General features: G+C 40.0%; 1 protein-coding gene across 3 annotated transcripts in view; it reads right to left on the reverse strand.

Moving 5' to 3' along the window:
• Nucleotides 1-1,981: 1,981 nt before the first annotated feature.
• Nucleotides 1,982-21,798, reverse strand: part of DAPP1 (dual adaptor of phosphotyrosine and 3-phosphoinositides 1) — a 268,154-nt gene continuing 248,337 nt past the window's right edge. For all 3 annotated transcript variants that reach the window (XM_056566904.1, XM_056566894.1, XM_056566883.1), the window contains 6 exons: nucleotides 9,895-10,025; nucleotides 8,446-8,493; nucleotides 6,329-6,391; nucleotides 5,583-5,668; nucleotides 4,831-4,918; nucleotides 1,982-2,756 (listed from right to left, as the gene is read on the reverse strand). In XM_056566904.1, coding sequence (XP_056422879.1) covers nucleotides 2,724-2,756; nucleotides 4,831-4,918; nucleotides 5,583-5,668; nucleotides 6,329-6,391; nucleotides 8,446-8,493; nucleotides 9,895-10,025 — 449 coding nt within the window. In that variant the 3' untranslated portion in view covers nucleotides 1,982-2,723. The remainder of the gene's footprint in view (nucleotides 2,757-4,830; nucleotides 4,919-5,582; nucleotides 5,669-6,328; nucleotides 6,392-8,445; nucleotides 8,494-9,894; nucleotides 10,026-21,798) is intronic.

The following is a 21,798-nucleotide window of genomic DNA, read 5'->3' on the forward strand; positions in this document are numbered from 1 at the left end:
TACTATTGCAAACCAGACATGTTACATAGTTACATAGTTACATAGTTAGTATGGATGAAAAAAGACATACGTCCATCAAGTCCAACCAGGGAATTGAAGGGAAGGGTGTAAGGGGATAAGGTTTCGTCGGGTTATGCGCCAGAATTTGCACCAGAATTGAAAAAACCCGACTAACTCTCCATTTTACTAAGAAAACCCGAAAATGGGGCGTGGCTATCAGGGAAAGGGGTGTGGTCACCAAAAGGGGGCATGATCCCAACATTTTCACAAAACCCCAACATTTTTACAAAGGTTTCCACAGAAAATGTGGTGGATTTGAGCTGAGGAAAACCCCACAGATCAGAGCATGTGTAAAAAAAGGAAAATGTAGGGAAAGTGGAAAATGTAGGGAAACCTTAGTGAATGTCGTGGGGAAAAAATTGTAGGGAATTAAAACCCACAAAGAAAACTACACTCCACTCTTAGTAAATCAGGGCCAATGTGTTTATTATGCCGGCAATCTGAAGGCTGGCACATGGGCAGTAAGAAAGATGCACTAAATTTATTCTGCCAGATGTAATAACACCAGCCTAAAAAATAAATCCCCACCCATAGACATCCTCTATAGACATGATAAATAAATAGATAGTAGTTGGACACTAAAGGTGACCATACATTATAAATAAATGATGGCAGAACCCATAGATTTCATCTTACTCCAGTTATCCTTTTGAAAATAAAATCTATATATCTGTCTCGCCAGCTTTACCCCTGAGTTTCCGCCAGTCCTTACAGGGATTGACAAGGCATAACATATCTGCTTCTACTTAACAATGCATATAAAAGGTGCCCAAATCTTCAATATCGGTTAACCAAAAAGCTATTCTTCCTAACCCCCCATTTACATAGATGCTCTTTAACGGGGAGAGGGAATTGAGCCTCTGCAGGACATGTCTGGCAGTGGCTTATTTCTTGTGGGAACAACAATTAGGTATACTAAAATGTAATATGCCTAATCCTTTTTTCTTGCAATATCTGCTGTCAGAGGATAGTCAGCACAACCCCATACACTATAGGGTTGCCTGAACCTCCTGTAATATGTATGGACATTTCATTCAGGGCCGAGACAAGGTATTTTGGTGTCCTAAGCAGACTGCTACCCTAGCGACATCCAGGGCACCGGTGATGGGTCCGGAGCGGCGGGGACACGTGAGTATTACCTCCTATCCAGTGGTCTTCAACCTGCCGACCTCCAGATGTTGCAAAACTACAACTCCCAGAATGCCCGGACAGCCAACGGCTGTTGTAGTTGTAGTTTTGCAACATCTGGAGGTCCGCAGGTTAAAGATTACTGTTGGGTTCAGAAACTTTTTTTTCTAGATTTTGCACCTTTTAAATTGGGTGCGTCTTATATGCCGGTGCGTCCTATAGGGCGAAAAATACGGTAATTGTGTGAAAAAAGAGGCATCCTCCCTCTAAACTACTTTTATGCCATGGTAAATATTGACCTTGGCATCGATGGGTATAAATACTTGGATGAGGGTCATCTCCAGTCTGGGCTTATACACATATCATTTACACAAATGCACTCATACACACACACCATTTACACACCTGCACTCATACACACAAAATGTACACACACATACACACACTCACCACTTACGCAGACACATTTTTACACATTCACCACTTTCATAGAAGCATTTATACAAAAGCTCCCCATTTACACACATTTATACACAGGCTTACCATTTACATACTAACCTGCCCCAAATAGTCACGCATACAACACTCTCAAATCTCAGGTAGATTTAACATGCATACATACATAGAGGGGGAGATTTATCAAAACCTGTGCAGAGGGAAAGTTGCTGAGTTACCCATAGCAACCAATCAGATCGCTTCTTTCATTTGAAACAAGGCCTCTGCAAAATGAAAGAAGCGATCTGATTGGTTGCTATGAGCAACTGGGCAACTTTTCCTTTGCACAGGTTTTGATAAATCTCCCCCAGAATGTATGTATGGCATGTATAAATCTTTTTACCTTATTCTTGTTGAGGTATGCTAGCGACCATTTTTTAGAAACCTAACTTCTAGGTGGTGTGAAAAGACATGATGTGTAGGGGAAAAAAGCTCCTATTCCCTGTTCACATGAAATCATTTAAACAGGGGGCTTAACCCAAAAGTGTGTGTCTCCCCTGCAGTGCTATCCATACAGAGGTAGGGGGAGCTGCAGGCTGCTTCTACTTATTCCTAAGCAATTATGTTGGATCCTGACCCCTGAGTCAGAAATTCTTAGTTTTTTTTCCTGAATAAAAATGAACCCCTTTTCAGCAGTTGTAAGGTGGAAGCCTAGGTGGCTGTCTACTCTGCCTACCCCTCGTCCCGACCCTGACATTAAGTGGGATCTCACTTAGAAAAGGTCAAAATCCGATGGGTGACATAACCTAAAAAATATGTATATGTCATAGGTTAATGTTTTGTGGATTGTATGGAAAATGAGGGTCTGAGTTTCCTTTCCAGTACTTGGGCCTAGTTATAAATCTATGAAACTTGTAATGTTTCTTGACACTTATGTTATATCAAATTTGTCAGTTATTAACACTCCAAGAATAATGTTATTTCTTTCTTTGTATAAAATAGATAATGTAAATGTCCAATTTTGATTTAAATGTGTTCTGGTCCAAACAATGAGGTTCTTGCAGTGACTCTTCCCCAGTGCAGGTCTTCTGTAGTTGTCTTCATCGCCTAGTCGATTGTCTTCTTATCTGAGACTAAAATAAAGTAATAGCACTCATGAGAAATGAATGCGCCATAAGACCAAAATATGTATCACTAATCTTTATGAGTCACATAGACAAATAGCATGGATAATTTAAATGATTTACAAAAGACTTACTAGCAAATAAAATAAAATGTAGGAACTCTAGTCTGCCACTAGATGTCAGTATTCATCTTTTGCAAAACCTGCCTAAGGCTGGAATTCCACTGAGGTTTTTTTTTTTGCAAAAATTCCATAAAAAACACTAATTTTCCAGCACAGCGTTTTTCCAGTGATAAAACGCCACGTACAGATGTTAGCTGCAAGTCAATAGTAAACTGCAAAATGTCAGATGCATTTGGCGTTTTTCACTTTGGCGTTTTTTTTTTTATCCTTTTGGCGTTTTTCAGCAATTTTGGGCTCAGAGGCTGGTTTTTCAAAACGCCCAACAAAACCTGGTTTGGCGTCTTTTGCCCAGAAATCATGACTTTTTTCCCCCATAGAAGTCTATGAGAGAGCAAAAACGCCAAGAAAAAAGCCATGTTGATTTTAGCTTTGGCGTTTTTTCTGGCGTTTTTAATTCTTTTTTGGACTTTAGGAATCCAAAAAAGTAATTGAGATACCATTTTTATCAACATTTCGTAGGATACCATTAAAAAATAATAATAAAATGCAGGGCACCATAGAAGAGCGGCCGGCCACATTATACAGGAGGATCACAGCGGATGTCAGGAAGATCTGTGATCGTCCTTTGTATTGCAGAGATGCGGAGCGGCTTTCTCCTGAGCTCCGCATCTCTGCACTGTACTCCGGCCGGTGTGAGATGGAAATTTGCTCCCCGTGCAGACTTGCCTCCGCTCCTCCCTTCAGCTCTGGGAAGATTTCCGAAGCTAGAGCTGGGTGGGAGGGCAGAGCGAAGGCAGAGCAGGCGGAGAGAGGAGGTACACGTCTCCCTCATCTCCCCTCTCCCTGCTCTGCCTGTGTTCACTGAATGGCAGGAGGACAAAATGCACGGGCTGGGGATGTATTAACTGCAGGGGATGGGGAATAAATCTCGGACTGGGGATGATTTCTATGTGTGAAGGGGGGGGGGGGGGTCTCCTGAATGACACATGCTGGGAGTTGTAGTCCCTGTTATGTGTGTATGCTAGTGTTTCCCAACCAGGGCATAGTTGTATTAGTGTGTATAATGCAGGTTTCCACCTCACACCGGCCAGTGATATGAATAGAACATCACTTCATATTTCCCTCTGAGAGCTGTGATTGGCTGCAACCATCTGGCCAATCCCCACTCTGGGCGGAAAATATGAATGAGTGATGTTCTATTCACATCACTGGCCAGAGTATAGTGCAGAGATGCGAGCGCTGTATAGAGCCACTCCACATCTCTACTATATTATGGACGATCGTATAGGGTGTCAGAAGTGACACCCGGGCTGATCTGTCTATTAGTACAGGTACTACTACTCCCATCATGGAACAGTCTTATCCATGCTGGGAGTAGTAGTACTACCAAAAAAATAAAAATAAAATAGAGAAAAAAAGTGAAACACACACACTTTATTAAAAATTAAATAAAATTTTGTTATAAAAAATTTCATTAAATCCTTTTTCCCATCCCTATTGCATCCTTTTTTTATTATTATTATTATTATTTTTTTTTTGGTACCCAACAAATTTGGCGAGAAAAAAAACATCAAAGGGGCCAAAAAAGGCAAATTCCACATAAAGGTATAAATGCCAGAAAAACGCCAGAAAAAAAAGCCAAATTGCAGGGAAAAACAGTGGCAGTTTCATAATTATGGGGTTTTCATTTTACTACTCCTCTTCTCAGAGCCCTTTTATTTTTCCATCTAGAGGGCCATATGAGGGCTTGTTTTTGTGGGACCAATTGTACTTGTAATGGAGCCCTTCATTTTGCTATATAATAGACTGTGAAACAAAAAAAGTATTTGTGAGGTGAAATAGAAAAAATTTATTCTGTTAAATGATGGATTTCATCAGGTGAAGTGTTTATTTGTATAGTAATATAACTTAGGTAAAATACAAAAGCAACATCCATTTATATAAGTTCCATGTTTTCTTACCATTTTCCACCTTAAAATCTTTATCCATTCATCTGCTTCTGCCCCAGTCTTTGCACAGAGGTAGTACGTCCTCAGAGGGAATACTAAGCTGTAAAGTAAGAATGGAACGTCAGTTGTGGGTATATACCGTAATACAGAATTGTGTGGCATTATTTAAAATGTAAACTACGGTATGTGCTTCTAGTTTTTGTCTCATTGTCTGAGCAGGGTGCAGAGGGAACAGTTGCCCTGATGCCAGAGGAACCAAGAGTCCAATCTGCCATATGAGAAGGCACCACTATTATAAATGACACATGGATTGTGGGCCCCCTTTTTTTTGATTAGGGCCCAGGATCTGCAAGTATTACAATATAAAGGTGAAGGGTTAAACACTATTTTATTGGTATATAGCAAACACATGCAAAATGTTAAAGTGAGGTTATGTGCGTTGTTTTTTTCGGCCATTTTTGAGATATAAAATGACCCAACAACAGCATTTTTATAGTTCAAGAAACTCCTCAAAAAGAGCTATATGGAAGAACAGCTCTTTGTGCACACACTGTTTTATTTTATTCATGTAAAAACTAACATTTTCCGCCTGAAATTAAGTGCTAGCACCTTTTCTGCCTTATTTTTTGGCCAACTAAATGCCAAGATACTGCAAATATTTTTGGATGTATTTTGAGATGTAAATGTCCCAATTGAAAACATGATGTAGTGACACCCTAAAATAATGTCTTAAAATAAACATACCTACATTACAAAGCACATACCAGAAACAATTAACTCTCTCCTGTGAGTAGTCAAACTGTACCGCACTGCACTCCGTGAGGTCCAGTGTCTTTATTGGCTCCTGGGACTGCAGAAAGAGTAAAAACAAATTACATTTTAAAGTTAGGGTCACACATAGCACAAACCCTATGTGTTAAACTAGCCTTAGAGTAGGGTCACACATAGCACATCCACAGCGTATTTCACGCTGCGTATCCGCCAATACCAGCCACTAGAGTGAGCTTCCTGCTGCTGCCGTTTAGCACTGTGTGTCTGCTCGTATCAGCAGATTTCCTGCTGCAGATCTGCTACATGGGCTATCCAGCTGCAGCAGGGAGCTCACTCTAGTGACTGGCATCGGAGCATATGCAGCAGGAAATACTCTGTGGATGCACTACATGTGACCCTACCCTAAGGACGGTTTCACACATGCTTTTTTTTTTTTTTTTTTTTGGTTGACCAAAAACACAACTGCCGGATGTTAGTTAAATGTCAACAGGAAATTTTAAGACACTTATATTTTTTACTAAACTAATTTTTCTTTTTCTGACTGATTATTACAGCTCCAACTGAAGAAAATGGGAAAGTTGTAAAAGCTTATTACTATATATTCACAGCATGGCCCAGCTTAGGCTGCTGATATACAGGTCACAGATACTGTATGTGTACAAACCATCTGCCTCTCCAGCTACTGAAACTAATCCTACTACTCATAAGTATGCTGTCTACAGTAATGAGACAAACTTACCAACTGGTCCTTGTAATATTTCAGTTCATTCCGTGTCAGTATAAACCACCTGGTTTTCCAGCTCTATCAGACACAAGAGAAAAATTCTCACGTTGTTGCAATTAATAGATACAATTGATCCAATGAGTCCAATGCTTAGATTTAACACTGAGAAAAGAGAGTTTCTCAGGAAGAAATACAACACTCGCAATGACTGATGGCCTGATGCAAAAATATCATAGTGTGAAAGATTACATTTCAGCCTCTTCTAATGATGGTAGCCAGCAGTTTTACTCTTTCATCACTACTATTATACTGTCACATGTTTACAGAAGACACTTATACTGAGAATAAAAGTCTACCTGTCGTCAGCAAAAACATTTTATTTAATATAGATAATATCATTATACTGTATGTGTATTCGTAATATACATTGTTTAAAGGGTACCTCTCATCAAAAAAACTTTTGATATATTATAGATTAATATATGCAGAATAACTTTACAATTGCATGTTATTAAAAAATATGCTTCTTTCTATTTAATTTTCCACTTTGAAGAAATGACCACTAGGGGTCTCCCTACCAGTCCTGGCAGCAAGCATTTCAGACTCATGCTGGAGTCCTAAACACTACGAGCTGCCAGTCTGCTTTGTTCACAAAGGAGAACACTCAGAGCTGCCAGCCTGCTTTGTTCACAGCCTGTTTGGCTGTGAACAAAGCAGGCTGGCAGTTCTGAGTGTTTAGGACTCTAGCATGAGTAAGAAATGCTTGCTGACAGGACTGATCGGGAAAAATACAATAGAAAGAAGCATATTTTTCATTAACATGCTATTGGAAAGTTATTCAACATTCATTAATCTAAAATATATCAAAAGTTTATTTGATGAGAGGTACCCTTTAAGAATGTGTATATTTTTGGGTGAAAAAAAGCTGTCTCTGCAGCTATTGCCTGTGTGTCTCTATGAGGAAACACCATGTTTTGTACTGCTGGCCAGGTATGGGATGTTAAATGAGTAAATATCACATCATATCAAGTTTTTTGGAAGGTAGAGAGGACACATCAGCTGTTGGTGGTTTCTGGAAAGGTGAGTAATCCACTGTAGAACACCAAGTTTTGTAGTTGCACTACCCTAGACTATCAGGGAAACAATCTATTAAACCCCTGCACTGCCCTAAATCACCAGAGATGTGTAAAGTATCATAGCCTCTCCACTAACATTTTAAAGGGGTTCTTTGAGGAAAGGAAACATTTTCATAAGAAGTTGGGTGCTATAAAAATATAAAATAGTTCTTCTGAAGGTGACCAGATCACCACTGCTAATTGCTTAAAGGGATACTCCAGTGGGGGGGGGGGGGGGAATGTCACATCAACTGGTGCCAGAAAGTTAAACAGATTTGTAAATTATTAAACTATTTAAAAATCTTAATCCTTCCAGTACTTATCAGCTGCTTTATACTAAATAAGTTATTTTATTTTTGAATTTCTTTTCTGTCTGACCTCAGTGCTATCTGCTGACACTTCTGTCCATGTCAGGAACTGATCAGAGCAGCAGCAGGAACAAATCCCCATAGCAAACCTCTCATGCTCAGTTTCTGGACAAACCTCTCATGCTCAGGACAGTTTCTGGCATGGATTGATGTGTCAGCAGAGAACACTATGGTCAGACAGAAAATAACTATACAACTTTCTGAGCAGTAAACAGCAGCTGATAAGTACTGGAAGAATTAAGATTTTTAAATAGAAGTTATTACAAATCTGTTTAACTTTCTAGCACCAGTTCATTTAAAAAAAAATAGTTTTCCACCAGAGTACCCTGTTAATGGTGATGTCTAAACATAAAAGAAATTCCCTCTCAGCCAATCAATGGCTACAGCGCTGACCCACCTGAGCAGGTGATTGGACGTGTTGGCATTTCCTGCGAGTTCAGATTCACTAGAAAATGATCAGCAGTGGAAGCCAAGCACCTTTGGAATGTGAGCGGTATAGGATTGGGCTGGTGAGAATCCTTTATCATTAAGACACCTTTTACATTTCCATCTTTTATTTTTATTCTTAATACGTTAAGAGGTTCCTACCTAACAGAATATTTTATTGGAATTGTATGAGATTTCATACATTGAGCATTAAGCTTATTACCTTTACACGTCCTCCTTGTTTTGTGAGAAAACCTTCTTTTGTGCCCAACTGTGAACGAAAACAAAAATAAATAGGAATTTATTGATGTAAAAGTTCATTTTTTTAAATAAAACTAGTACAATTGAGAAGTGAAGTTGTCCATACTAACCAATCAGATTCCAGCTAACATTTTCCGAAGGTCTTATCCGAAGGATAATGGGATAAGGGTTAACATTTTACTTTTCAAGTGCAATGATGTTTTCAGGGTGCACAAAGATAAGAATGTAATAATGCAGTGTCCCACTGCATACCCTTTGGGGCCTGTAGACTGGTTTTTGCCCACGAGTGCATTATATTTATACCTATTTATATTTTTCTACTGTCTTTTAAATAATTTTCACTATTTTGATATGGTTCTAACATTACACTTTTGTTGGCTGTGAGGAAAGCCCATGTACTTTACAGAGGCCCATTTGCTTTACATTGGGAACATTCTAGTATGTGGGAGGGGCCTGCTTTAGTCAAGCCTCTCGCTCCCCAAAGGAAGAAGGTTCAGTTGAGTTGTGAGGGGGTCTAGCTTAACCCTGGAAGGGCTGAACACCTTTTGCAGAGTCAGAATTATATCCTGTAGAAATGTGCTTAGTCTAAATCCTAAGCAGAAGAGTGTGGAGAGAGGAAGAGAGAAACTGTGGTGAGAAGGTGAACACAGATGCCCCAAGATATAGATATACCCTTCGAAGATTCAGGCTGGGCCTAGAGACTTCGTAGCGGCCAAGCTAGCACATATTCATTGGACCTGCGCCCCACATTGGGCATTGCAGCTCAGCTCTATGTTAATACACCTTGTTTTTGGGAAACCACTGGGAACAAACAGGAATAGCAGAATACTTAAGGAAGAGAACTTTGGATTATTGCTTTGTAGTGGGCCATAGCAGGGTAAAGAGTTTCTGGACCACTGAATCCTAGCCATCTGTTGGATTGATTTAATTACAACAGACTGTACCTCCATATATCTGTAGAATAAAAGAATGTTATGATTCCACTATACCAGTGTTTGGCTCATTATTTGAACCGCCAACAACAAGGGCAACCTAATACCATGCAACCAGCCCAAGGGGAATTACCATCTACAACACCACCTGAGCAGCAACCCTTCACTGGGACAACCTTGGGAGCATGAGGTTACCCTGTCAAGTAACAGAAGTTACAATGATTGTGCCCTGCTGTGAAACCAAAGAGCCTAGCCAAAGCACATGGGGTTCCCCTGCTGTTCCACCAGAATGCTTTCCCTCTCGACAGGGAGGGAAAACATTTGTATAACACTTGTCCACATATGAACAGAACTATAGATAAAGCTATTAAATCAATACTCTTCCAGTAACCGATGGAAATGTGGCCCAAAAATTCTGCCTGCAAGTTTTTATGAATCTGTCAAACTTCAGAAGGAATATATGAATGGCATATACTTACAGAAGGGGCCACAGGCACAAGGTCATTTTCAGAACGTCCAGTCTGCATGGCAGTATGAACTCTGACAGATTCATATATTGATGGCTCTTCCACTGTTCGTGGATATGGATGTTTCAACAGGATTAAAGTACCTGCAATAAAAGAACAAGAGTCATATGTCATTATTCTTGGCAGTCAACATTTCATATTTGAGCAGTATGATATTTTTTCTCGATATGTACTGATTTGTTGAGATATAATATGATAATATAAACCGCATAACTTGTTGATTTGTCAATGAACATTACTGTACAACTAGACATACATGCAAAGGTTATCACGCAAGGAACATCAGCTAAAGGGAGACCTACAAGCTGAAGCGTCACTTTAATTTTCTTTTTGTGCTCCAAATGTAGTGGTGAAAACCAATTCAGTGTTGCATTAGACTGTTCTGGTATGCTGGATTTCTTGTAAATCACGTAGGAATCCTCATATTTTAGATTTTATTTTAATGATTATGTGTTTCTTCTTTTACTTTTAAAGGGAAATTCACATCTGGAAACTACTGTACAATTGTGTTATATGTCTGTAAACCAGCAAAACAGTATGCTAACATATACTGGCATTTAACCAAAAAAGAGCAATAATGGAGTCACTTGAATGACTATATAAAAAATTAAAATGTTATTGATATGCATTAAAAATTTACAACAATAAAAAGGAGGAATAACATCAACATAACAGCGACATCACCGGACCCACTGCATCAAAAATTGATCATATTATATGGGTAAATGCTGCACAATCATAATGAACATTACATATAAAGCAGCACACTGCACAATCCATAAGGTATATCAGTATAAATACTAAAAGGTAAAGTGCCTTGTGCATAAAGTGCCACATGAAAATAAGGTACAACAGTGCATAACCCAAAGCTTATAATACCCACTTAGCCACAAGAGTAAAACACAAGGCAGGGACCGGGATGGCGCCATTGTACAGCATTTACCTATATAATATGATCAATTTCTGATGCAGTGGGTCCGGTGATGTCGCTGTTATGTTGATGCTATTCCTCCTTTTTATTGTAAATTTTTATGCATATCAATAAAATGGAAATTGTTTTATATAGTCATTCAAGTGACGCTCTTAGTGCTCTTTTTTGGTTAGATATTGGTGGTGAGTCCACAGTATATTGTGCCTCTACGTTATAAAGGGGTTATGACATTTTTAATTCTGCAACAAAAAAAAACCTGAATATAATCACTTTTCGACTTTATTAGATTTAGTATATTGAAATCAATAAATCAAGATGTTACGCTCTGCACTCCGGCCGCAAGCACCGGCCGTGAGCGCAGTGTCCCGGTGTCCCTGTCTGCCGGCGGAGCTGGGATTCGCATCGCGGGACTCACCCGCATACGAATCCCAGCCCGTCACTCAACTCGCTCCGCTGCCTCTGTGTCTCAGCTCCGACACACGCGTCTCCATCTCCTAGGGCGTGTGCGCCGGAGCTCTGAAATTTAAAGGGCTAGTGCGCCCATAATTAGTTTTTGCACCTGACACCACATTATAAGTCCCTGCACCTCCCACCCTTCCCTGCCGGATCTTCAGTGCCCTAGCCGGAGATTAAGCGACCGTTATAGCCTGTTAGCCTTACCGTGTTTCCACACCTTCCGCTACGTTATTAGACTCCGCAACTTTGCCGCCTGCATTGACCTTCTGCTACATTTGACTATGCTACTGCCTTATCCTTCGGTACCTCTCCTTGCCCAGCTACTTGTGTGGTCGAGCCGTGTCGGAGGAAGCGACCTGGGTGTCGCCTGCCGCAGTAAGCCCATCCTGCCTTGCGGTAGGCTCTGGTGAAGACCAGCGGCACCTTAGACTCCGCTGGTCATCAGCCACACATGTTAGAGGATCCACATCCAGCTCGATTACACAAGAAAATGTACAAGCCGATATAAATAAGCATATCCTTCTGCCGGTTTACTGACATATACAATTGTATGGTAGTTTTCAGATAGGAGCTTAGTCTAACAGACAAAAACTGAATGTGGTTTTGATATTTGCTACAGTCAATATGTCTCCAGCAGATGGCAACCAAGTATTTATTCATTTATTGCACATTTTACCAATGCCAACATTTACATGCTACTGCACATACTACCCAATAGCACTTTTCTAGTGTTATCTGCAACCACATTTTAATGGGAATAATTCAGCCAGTTACACATATTTCATTCATTAAGACATTAAGATGAGGAACTATTTTAAAGACAAAAAAGGTAACTTTTTTGTCTATATATATATATATATATATATATATATATATATATATATAGAAATCAAGAGCACTACTATGCATCAAAGTTTATTAAAAAGTTCATATTTATTAAAATTTATAATATCTGTAAAGGTTTAACAAATCAATACAGAAGACGTCAGACTTAAGATATCAACAATTTCATTTAAGTCAGATTGTATACCATCTTGACTTTTGCCAACTGGTATAAGTTTCAGGAATACAAGCCAGTGTCAATGAAGAAGAGCTAAGACCATTGCAATGTCCGAAGTCCTGTGCAGGGGTTAATGCAAGAAATTAAAATGCTCTTCCTCATTGACACAAAATTGTACAAAGGTCTAGATGACCTTTATTAAAAGAAGAAATTTGGTCTCAGGGTCATGAATATTGAACCAAATAGTATTTATTAATGTTTAAAAAATAATATATTAATCAGCGTTATGTGCTGTGACTCACAGGGCCCTTGTGAGTCAACAGGGACACAAGATAGCAATATAAAATAAAAATATATAAAATATATAATGGCAAAAAAGGGCTAATAAAACAGGGCAAATAAAATAAAATTAAATGTGGCCACATACTATAATAAATACAACCTGGATAAAATACTGCGCAGTATATTGTGCTTTTTGTTCTGTTTTAGAGTGCTCACTCTCATCATGCGACTCAGTTCAGTAAGCCAGTAATGTCCAGGTATGGTGACAAGTCAATGACTCCCTGATTCGGGAGTGCGGAAAGGTGTAAAGTCTCTGTGCAAAGTTATTAGTTGTACTGCGATATTAGGTAACAGTTATGCAGGTAGGTGGATGGTACCTTGAGATGCTTGTCAGTTGTAGTCCACGTTCCGGTGTCTCCTGGCAGGGACGCTGTTAGAGACTCGGCCATCCCCTTGATTCGCAGAGCGAGCGGCAGTGGGCTCCGGTTGTGTGGACTGCAGCGCTTCTCCTGGATGCAGCAGTGGCAGATCCCAGCGGTGTACTCGTGTTTGAGGTAGCGCACGTTGTCACAGGTTGATTGGCAGGTCTAATGATGCCGGTAAGATGGACAAATATGTTTGAGACTTGTGCTATATCTCAATATTGTAGGTAGTGGTGGTCACATGGGGTAATAAGTAGCTGGACGTGTTTCAGGACCTCCTTAGGTCCTTTCTTCAGCAGCTAGGTATAGTGTGTTTGGGGGTCATTCTCTAAGATATATATTGAGGAAACTTCACATATAGTTTGATAAAGTTTTTAGAGCAACAAAATGTCAACATAGAAATAAAAATAAATAAATAAAAAAAGAAAGAAAGAAAAAATATATAGTGTCAATTTCAGCATAGAAATAAAGATTTAAAGATTTTTTTTGAATCTTTATTTCTATGTTGACATTTTGTTGCTCTAAAAACCTTATCAAACTGGATGTGACGTTTCCTCAAAGAGGAGGGGTTTAAGGTATATATATCTTAGAGAATGACCCCCAAACACACTATACCAAGCTGCTGAAGAAAGGACCTAAGGAGGTCCTGAAACACATCCAGCTACTTATTACCCCAGTGACCACCACTACCTACAATATTGAGATAAAGCACAAGTCTCAAACATATTTGTCCATCTTACCGGCATCATTAGACCTGCCAATCAACCCGTAACAACACGCGCTACCTCAAACACGAGGACACCGCCGGGATCTGCTACTGCTACATCCAGGAGAAGCGCTGCAGTCCACACAACTGGAGCCCACTGCTGCTCGCGCTGTCGTCTCTAGCAGCGTGCTCCCTGCCAGGAGACACCGGAAAGTGGACTACAACTGACACACATCTCAAGGTACCATCCACCTACCCGCACAACTGTTACCTAATATTGCAGTACATCTAATAACATTGCACAGAGACTTTGCACCTTTCCACACTCCCGAATCAGGGAGTCATAGACTTGTCACCATACCTGGACATTACTGGCTTACTGAACTGAGTCGCATGATTAGAGTGAGCACTGTAAAACAGAACAAAAAGCACAATATACTGCGCAGTGTTATATCCAGGTTGTATTTATTATAGTGTGTGGCCACATTTAATTATTTTATCTCATTATCCCTATTTTATTACCCCTTTTTTCCCATTATATATTTTATATATTTTTTTATTTTATATTGCTATCTTGTGTCCCTGTTGACTCACAAGGGCCCTGTGAAACACAGCACATAATGCTGATTAATATATTATTTTTTAAACATTAATAAATACTATTTGGTTCAATATTTATGACCCCGAGCCCCAATTTCTTCTTTTAATCTGCCTATTGTGGGTATAGGTGCCATTTGGGTAGCTCGGGTCCACAGGTTGCTAATCTAACAAGAGCCTCTCCAACATTTCTTTTATAGATGACCTATATGTCTATATGAAATGTTATATAAGTCTATAACTTGAGAAGTCTAAGTCTGATGTCTGACACACAGAGCCGCATGGATTTGTTAAAATGTTTCAGATATTATAATTTTCAATAAATATGAACTTGTTAATGAACATACATGCATATGAGGGCTGCTCATTTCTACATATTGGGCATTGAACCTAACCAGCCTACAATAGCTCCCTGAAGTAATGGAGTGCAGAGATACTATACACAATTTGTTGTCTGCTTGTCATTGTGTCTCTTTATTGTATTCTGTGAAAAGGGATTAGATTTCTCCTTTGCCGGTGTGTGGAGCTTGAAAGGCCATTGGCACTTCACTAGGCATTATGCATGCAGATGGGTCTTCTTTGCTTCTGGAGAGATCTCTGGCTTGGCATTAAATCCCAATCACTTCTTAAAACTCTGTAACTGGTGTGGAAAACTGATGTTTTTGAGAATGCTACCTGAAAAGGTGGTGTGAGTGAGCTGCTATGCATTTTATATTCTGTGACAAACTCATCAAAATGAGTCAATAGATTTGGCTGGCTGAGTCTACCCCACAGCCCCCCTGGAGTGCAAAAATGTAGCAATTTTTTAAAAAGTCATCAATAATACTTCAGGTAAAATCAGGCATACTTCACAAACCACATATACTTCCGCTGACAAAAAAAAGTAATGTTTGACAACTCTGACAAAGGAAAAATAGACCAGTCAAAAATATGCTAAAAAATGGCGCAGTGTGTATAACACATGAGCCCCTTGCATCACAAGTTGCATTTACAAATCACTAGTATTACTTGTCTGTGCACGCACTAAGGGCTCTTCTAGTGTCGAGCACTGAATTACCTGAACATACCACATGTAGGTTGCGTAACATATCACTTAACATATTTAAATGGGTACTCCGGTGGAAAACTATTTTTTATTTTTTTTTAAATCAACTGGTGCCAGACAGATTTGTAAATTACTTCTATTAAAAAGTATTAATCCTTCAAGTACTTATTAGCTGCTGAATACTACAGAGGAAATTCTTTTCTTTTTGGAACACAGAGAGCACAGTGCTCTCTGCTGACATCTCTTTCCATTTTAATAACTGTCCAGAGTAGGAGAAAATCCCCATAGCAAACATATGCTGCTCTGGATACTTCCTAAAATGGACAGAGATGTCAGAAGAGAGCACGGCGCTCGTGATGTCAGCAGAGAGCTTTGTGTTCCAAATAGAAAAGAATTTCCTCTGTAGTATTCCGCAGCTAATAAGTACTGGAAGGATTAAGATTTAAGTAATTTACAAATCTGTTTAACTTTCTGACACCAGTTGATTTAAAAAAAAAAAGTTTTCCACCGGAGTAGCCCATTAAGGAGGCACTTAAGCACTATCTAATGACAGTGAAAACTCTTTGAGACAACCACCCAAAATAGCACAAAAAGTAGTATTCTTGGGTGTGGTCTTCTCAAAAAATGTATAATAAATGTGCAACTGAGTATATGTCACTGAAAATCTAATCTGCTTAAGAAGTGGTTGTTGGAAAGGTTGCACTGTTATTTGTCATTTTTTGCCTTTTTATTACTGCTGTTGTTTATTTTTTTTTATTTTTTTTTGCCATTAGATTGGACATTCCTGCACTTGTAAGGGTTAACACAGGCAGTTTGAGAACCCAACTTTCACCTCTAGGAATAAACTTCACATTTGAACCCCCTTATGTACAGCACAGAATTAGTACGGCTGACAGCTGTTTTGTGACCTGTGTGCAATGAGATTGTGGTAGCAGTCCAGTCCTTATCCAACAGGTGTCTACAGCTCACAAAAACACTATCTCTGCTGGCAGCCTCTAGCTCACATCGACTCAATGGGGCTTGTAAGTTAAACCACTCACTCAATGCCGGTGTTGATCCTCTTTAAAGCAGAATTTCAGCAGAGAAGCACGGTGTCCTGAGGCAGATAGCAGGCTAATGTATTCTCAGGGTGAAATGTAATACTATGTGTACCAAATACTGAGCCGAAAAAAATATTCTCATATCACTTGGGTTACTTACAACTGGTCTTGGCTCCTTTCTACTGTAAACCTGGCTTTTATCATTAGTTCACAATGCTACTTTATGTTACTCCTCTCTTAACGCACTCTGTTTAGATAGTGGGAAGACATTGCAGAACACTGAACAGACTTTATGCACGCTTCATGTGTTAAAGGGGTATTCCTAAAGACGTCTTAGCTATAGCTATAGGACTTGCAATCCACTCCCCACACAAGACTAGAATGCTGTGCCTGTTACTGTGTAGGGTGCAGTAGGCACCTGTCCTGACCTGACTTTATCGGTCTCCACTTTGTATGCACTGTGAGGGTGCGTTCACACTGAGTAATTCAAGAGGAATTTACTCGAGTAATTCCTCTTGAATTCTCCGCTCCAAATTAATGCACATCCCCTCAGCCCATTGACTTTAAAGGGGTACTCCGCCCCTAGACATCTTATCCCCTATCCAAAGGATAGGGGATTAGATGTCAGATCGCCGCGGTGCCGCTGCTGGGGAGCCCCGGGAGCATCGTTACGTCACGGCCCGCCCCTTTCAGTACAAGTCTATGGGAGGGGGCGTGGCTGTCGTCAAGCCCCCTGCCATAGACTTGCATTAAGGGGACGGGCCGTGATGTCACGAGGGGCGGAGCCATGACATCACGCGGCTCCGTCCCCTGTATCGCCCGTCATCACGCACAGAGCGAACTCGCTCTGTGCTGTAATGATAGCGCTGTGCCAGGCTCCCCAGCAGCGGCACTGCGGCAATCTGACATCTTATCCCCTATCCTTTGGATAGGGGATAAGATGTCTAGGGGCGGAGTACCCCTTTAATGTGTTTTCTGCTGTCCTGTTCACACATCTGCTAGCGGAATTCCGACGCTGAATTCCTTTCCGCTTGAAGAAAGAACATGTTCATTCTTCAAGCGGAATCCGCTAGCAGAAATCAATAGAAGTCAATGGTAAAAAAAAAATTCCGCCCGACATCGTTTTGCGCGGAATTTGCGCAGAAATGGCTGAAAAACCCTCCACTTCTTTCTCCCCTATTTCCACGTGCAATTATGTGCAGAATTCCATGCAGATTCTGCACAATGTCCGCACGAATAGAAAATTCTTTTTTTTGCTTCGTAAATTTTTCAGCGTGAATTCCTCTTGATTTGCTCAGTGTGAACGCACCCTGAGGCAGGAAAACCACGTGTGAGATGAATCAGGTGCTAGGGTCTGCTGTCCAGACAGTTTCCTGCAGTGATTTATTTTTAATGAGAAAAGTATCCCACAAGCAGGTAACAGGGCTGTGTGCTGCCGGCTTTATTTGTTGGTGCACAAAGGGGGGGTTTATTACTGCTTGGGTGTCTAAAAGAGGGCACTATTACTGTATGGAAATCCAAGGAGAACATTATTACTGTCTGGGACTAAATGAGTACATTACTACTGTCTGGAGGCACACAGGACAGCAATAATACTGTCTGGAGGTATACAGGAAGCTTTATCACTGAGGGCACAAAAAGGCATGATTTCTGTCTCGGAGCACAATGGGGGCACTATTAAAATCTGAGGGCACAAAGAAGGGCAATATTACTGTCTGGGGCACAAAGGAGGGCACTATTATTGTCTGGGGACAAAAAGGGATCCCTTACTTTCTGATGGCACAAAAAAGATCACTTTTACTATCTGGGGGCACAAAGCAAGCACTATTTCTGCCTGTGAGCACAAAGGGGCTCCATTACTTTCTGAGAGCGCATTAGAGATCACTATTACTATCTGGGGGCAAGGAAAGCTGTATGGAGACCCAAGGAGAACATTATTATTTTTTGGGACTAAAGGTGTACACTACTACTGTCTGGAGACACAAAGTGGGCTTTAGCACTGGGGGCACAAAGGGGGAACTATTAAAATCTGAGGGCACAAAGGGAACATTATTTCTGTCTTAGGGCACAAAGGGTCTCCATTACTTTCTGAGGGCACAAAAAAGATAACCATTATTGTCTTGGTCACAAAAAGGGCAATATTACTGTCTAGGTTCACAAAAGGGGGTGCTATTACTGTCTATGGGAGAGAGGAGGGCACTATTGTTGTCTGTGGTCACAAAGGAAGGCACTATTACTGTCAGGGGGCCCAGAGAAGACATTATTACTGTCTGAGGCACAAACACACACAGGCAGTTTGGGAAACCAACTTTCATCTCTAGGAATTAACTTCATATTTGAACCTCCTCGTGTACAGCCCAAAAGTAGCAGATGACAGCTGTTTTTGACCTGTTTGTAATGAGTTTGTGGTAGCAGTCCAGTCCTCATCTACAGTAACAGGTGTGTATGGCTCACAAAAACACTATATAGTATAATCCTTAGTATGCCAAGATCAATGTAGTCAGGTGCTTATATTGTGTATGGGCTAATATCCCAGGGCCCATTCAAGAACTCCAGGGCTGTCTGACCATTATCCCTGTTGTTATGGCATACTCTTTGGTATTTAAAGAAAGGTTTCCAGAATTACCGGTATTTAATGCTGCTCTAACAAATCCAGTGCTTTCCTTTTTGTAGAGTTTTGAAAACTCAAATTTACCAAAAATCTAGGGACTGATAGATGCCTAAATAGCTGTCACTGTGTGATAAATATGTAACAGCAATTTGTTCTGTTTTATGTATGTTTTGAGTATGTAGCAGTAACTGTTTTATGTGATCTAATAGACAAAATTAATATTTAATCTGAAAAAAAAAACTTCTACCTTCCCCCAAAGTGTGTGATGAAGCCATCAAATTCAAGACTGCCTAGATCCCCTATGATGACAGGTTGATCAGGTTCCATAATTGTGGATAATAATGCAGTGACACCAGCTGTAAAGAATTTTGGTTTTGAGTGAGTGTATTGTTTTAGTTGTTGATCCAGTTTAGACTGATGTTTGCATAGATTGTTATACCTGAATTCATCAGGAACAAACATAGCACTAGGTAGGTTCTTTTTCACATCTCTTTTTTGCTTCCCTCGAAAGTAAGCATCAAGATTATTACAAGATGTATATTTCCAATGAAAGCCCAAAGTGTATGCTACTGTATAGGCATAAAGTGCAATATGTGTCATATTGTAAAAGAAATTATAAATAAATAAACAAAAATAAAACATATCTAATTATTTATTTTTTTACTGTGTCCCTCTGTATAAGAGAGTGTAGGAGACTACTTTTCCAAGCCATTAAAAATGAAAAAAGGTGTGAAGGTGGACAATATGGAGTGAGGGCCACCTTGTTGTGCCATGAGCTAGTGTTTAGAACTCAGCCCTGAGCACGTAATTTCCCCCAGAGAAGGCACCTGTCCTGGACCCAGGATTGCTGTACATGCGGTGTTGGTGGTGGCTTAATCTGAAATAAGAAAATATGTCTAAACCTGTTTGAGTGGAAATCCCCAACCTGAGGAATATTTGCATAATAAATTGCGGTAGAATCTTCCCAGAACATAAGAATTTTGTGATGAAATGCTCCCAACCTGACTACCATTGATGTTCATTAGCGTTGGCCTAAGCCCATAATCTGAACAGAGACAAAAGTTACCATAAACTTAGTTACCATGGAGTGTGATCTGAAAACTAAATTGAGGAGACGGAGTGGTTTATTTGAATCTTAACACCTGCTAATGTTATAATCTGATCAGAGACGTAAACTACACTGGTGTGTCTTATAAATTATACTGAGAAGATTGAGAGGGCATACACTTTCTATCCTGAACAGAGACATAAGCTATTGTAGTGTATACCCTCAAAGAAACTGAAATTGACAGGGCTTTTAGTGTAAAGGGCTTACTTCTATATAAGGCCACAGAGGGGATGTATAGGGGCATTATGGGGCCCTAGTACTATGTGATGGTAGTATGGGGAAAGAATTCTACCACTGTACAAATCACTAGTCAGGCTACACATGGAATACTGTTTACAATACTGGGCCCCAGTATAGAAGAAAGACATAGTGAGCTCGAAAGGGTTCAAAGATGGGCAACCAGAGTAATTGGTAGGACTACAGTATTAAATGGAAGCAGTATGGTAAACCAATACTTTGTGGGGGCAGTATGGGGGCCTAATACTATGGGGCAAACTACTATATGGGGGTAGTATGGGGGAAAAATACTATATGGGGGCAGCATGGAGCCTAATACTATAATGGTGGCAGTGCGAGGGACTAACTACTATATAGGGGCACTATTACTGTGTGGGGCAATACATATGGAGAGTTTGTAAAGAAGTATGGATTGTGCTGGAGCAAGGAGCCCAATGTTTGTCTGGCAGATTCAGCAGATACATAAACTATATTGCTGTGTGATCTGAAAGCCACACTAAGGAGACTGAGATATTTATTTAAACATAACACTTGCTTTTTTCATAATCTAAACAGCAAGACAAGTTATTAAACTTGTAAGTATATCTCCCTTCTACTCATCTGATGTCCATTACGTTTTATTTTGACAGAACAGTGGTAAAACAAGCATACTTGAATAGCACTTGCTCTCTGCCTGTGTATGAAACAGGGAGGGCGAGTGCTATTCACTGTCTATGGCCAGACAGCACTTCCTGGCAGGAGACCTAAGTCTGTGCTTTTGTGCAGATGGAATGCGGTCTGGGCCAGAAGGGAGACCCCTAGTGGCCAGATTTATAAGGCCATGAAAGTGACATAACATTTCTTTTTTTAACAGGGAGTAAATTACAAATCTTATTTATTCTACCTGCTGTATCACATGCAAAAAAATTACAGTGCCCATTCAAGTGTTTTGTGCTTGAAAGCTGAATTATTTGATAATGTACATTAGAAACATCCATCATAGATAAAAAGCACACTACGTGCATGCATGACAGCACTTTAGCATATTTAGAACACTGTGTGACTTGAGACCCTGTTTACATTAAGTCAATTCTGGATATTTGGGTACATTTTTTAACCATAGCCAGGGCTATTTTAACATGTAAGCAGGCCCTGTGCAAATATTTAATGAATAAGGGACTTACCACATTGAAAAAAAAAGTAGTACATTTATTTCTGGCATGACATGCACCATTTTTATTCATTTTAGTTTTAGTATTTTCAATAGTTTTTTAGCCTTAGGTTTCCATACCAATATTTGTAAACTACAATAAATCTATGGCCCTAATGGGTCCTCAACCACTTAAACCTTCATGAAGTGCCGCAGGCCCAGATGTGTCCCCCCCCCCTTCCACAGTGGCTTCCATACATGCGGAACCAGTCCCTTTCAGAAACACCTCCAG

Source organism: Hyla sarda, chromosome 1 (genome assembly GCF_029499605.1).
Source record: "Hyla sarda isolate aHylSar1 chromosome 1, aHylSar1.hap1, whole genome shotgun sequence".
Taxonomy (NCBI): domain Eukaryota; kingdom Metazoa; phylum Chordata; class Amphibia; order Anura; family Hylidae; genus Hyla; species Hyla sarda.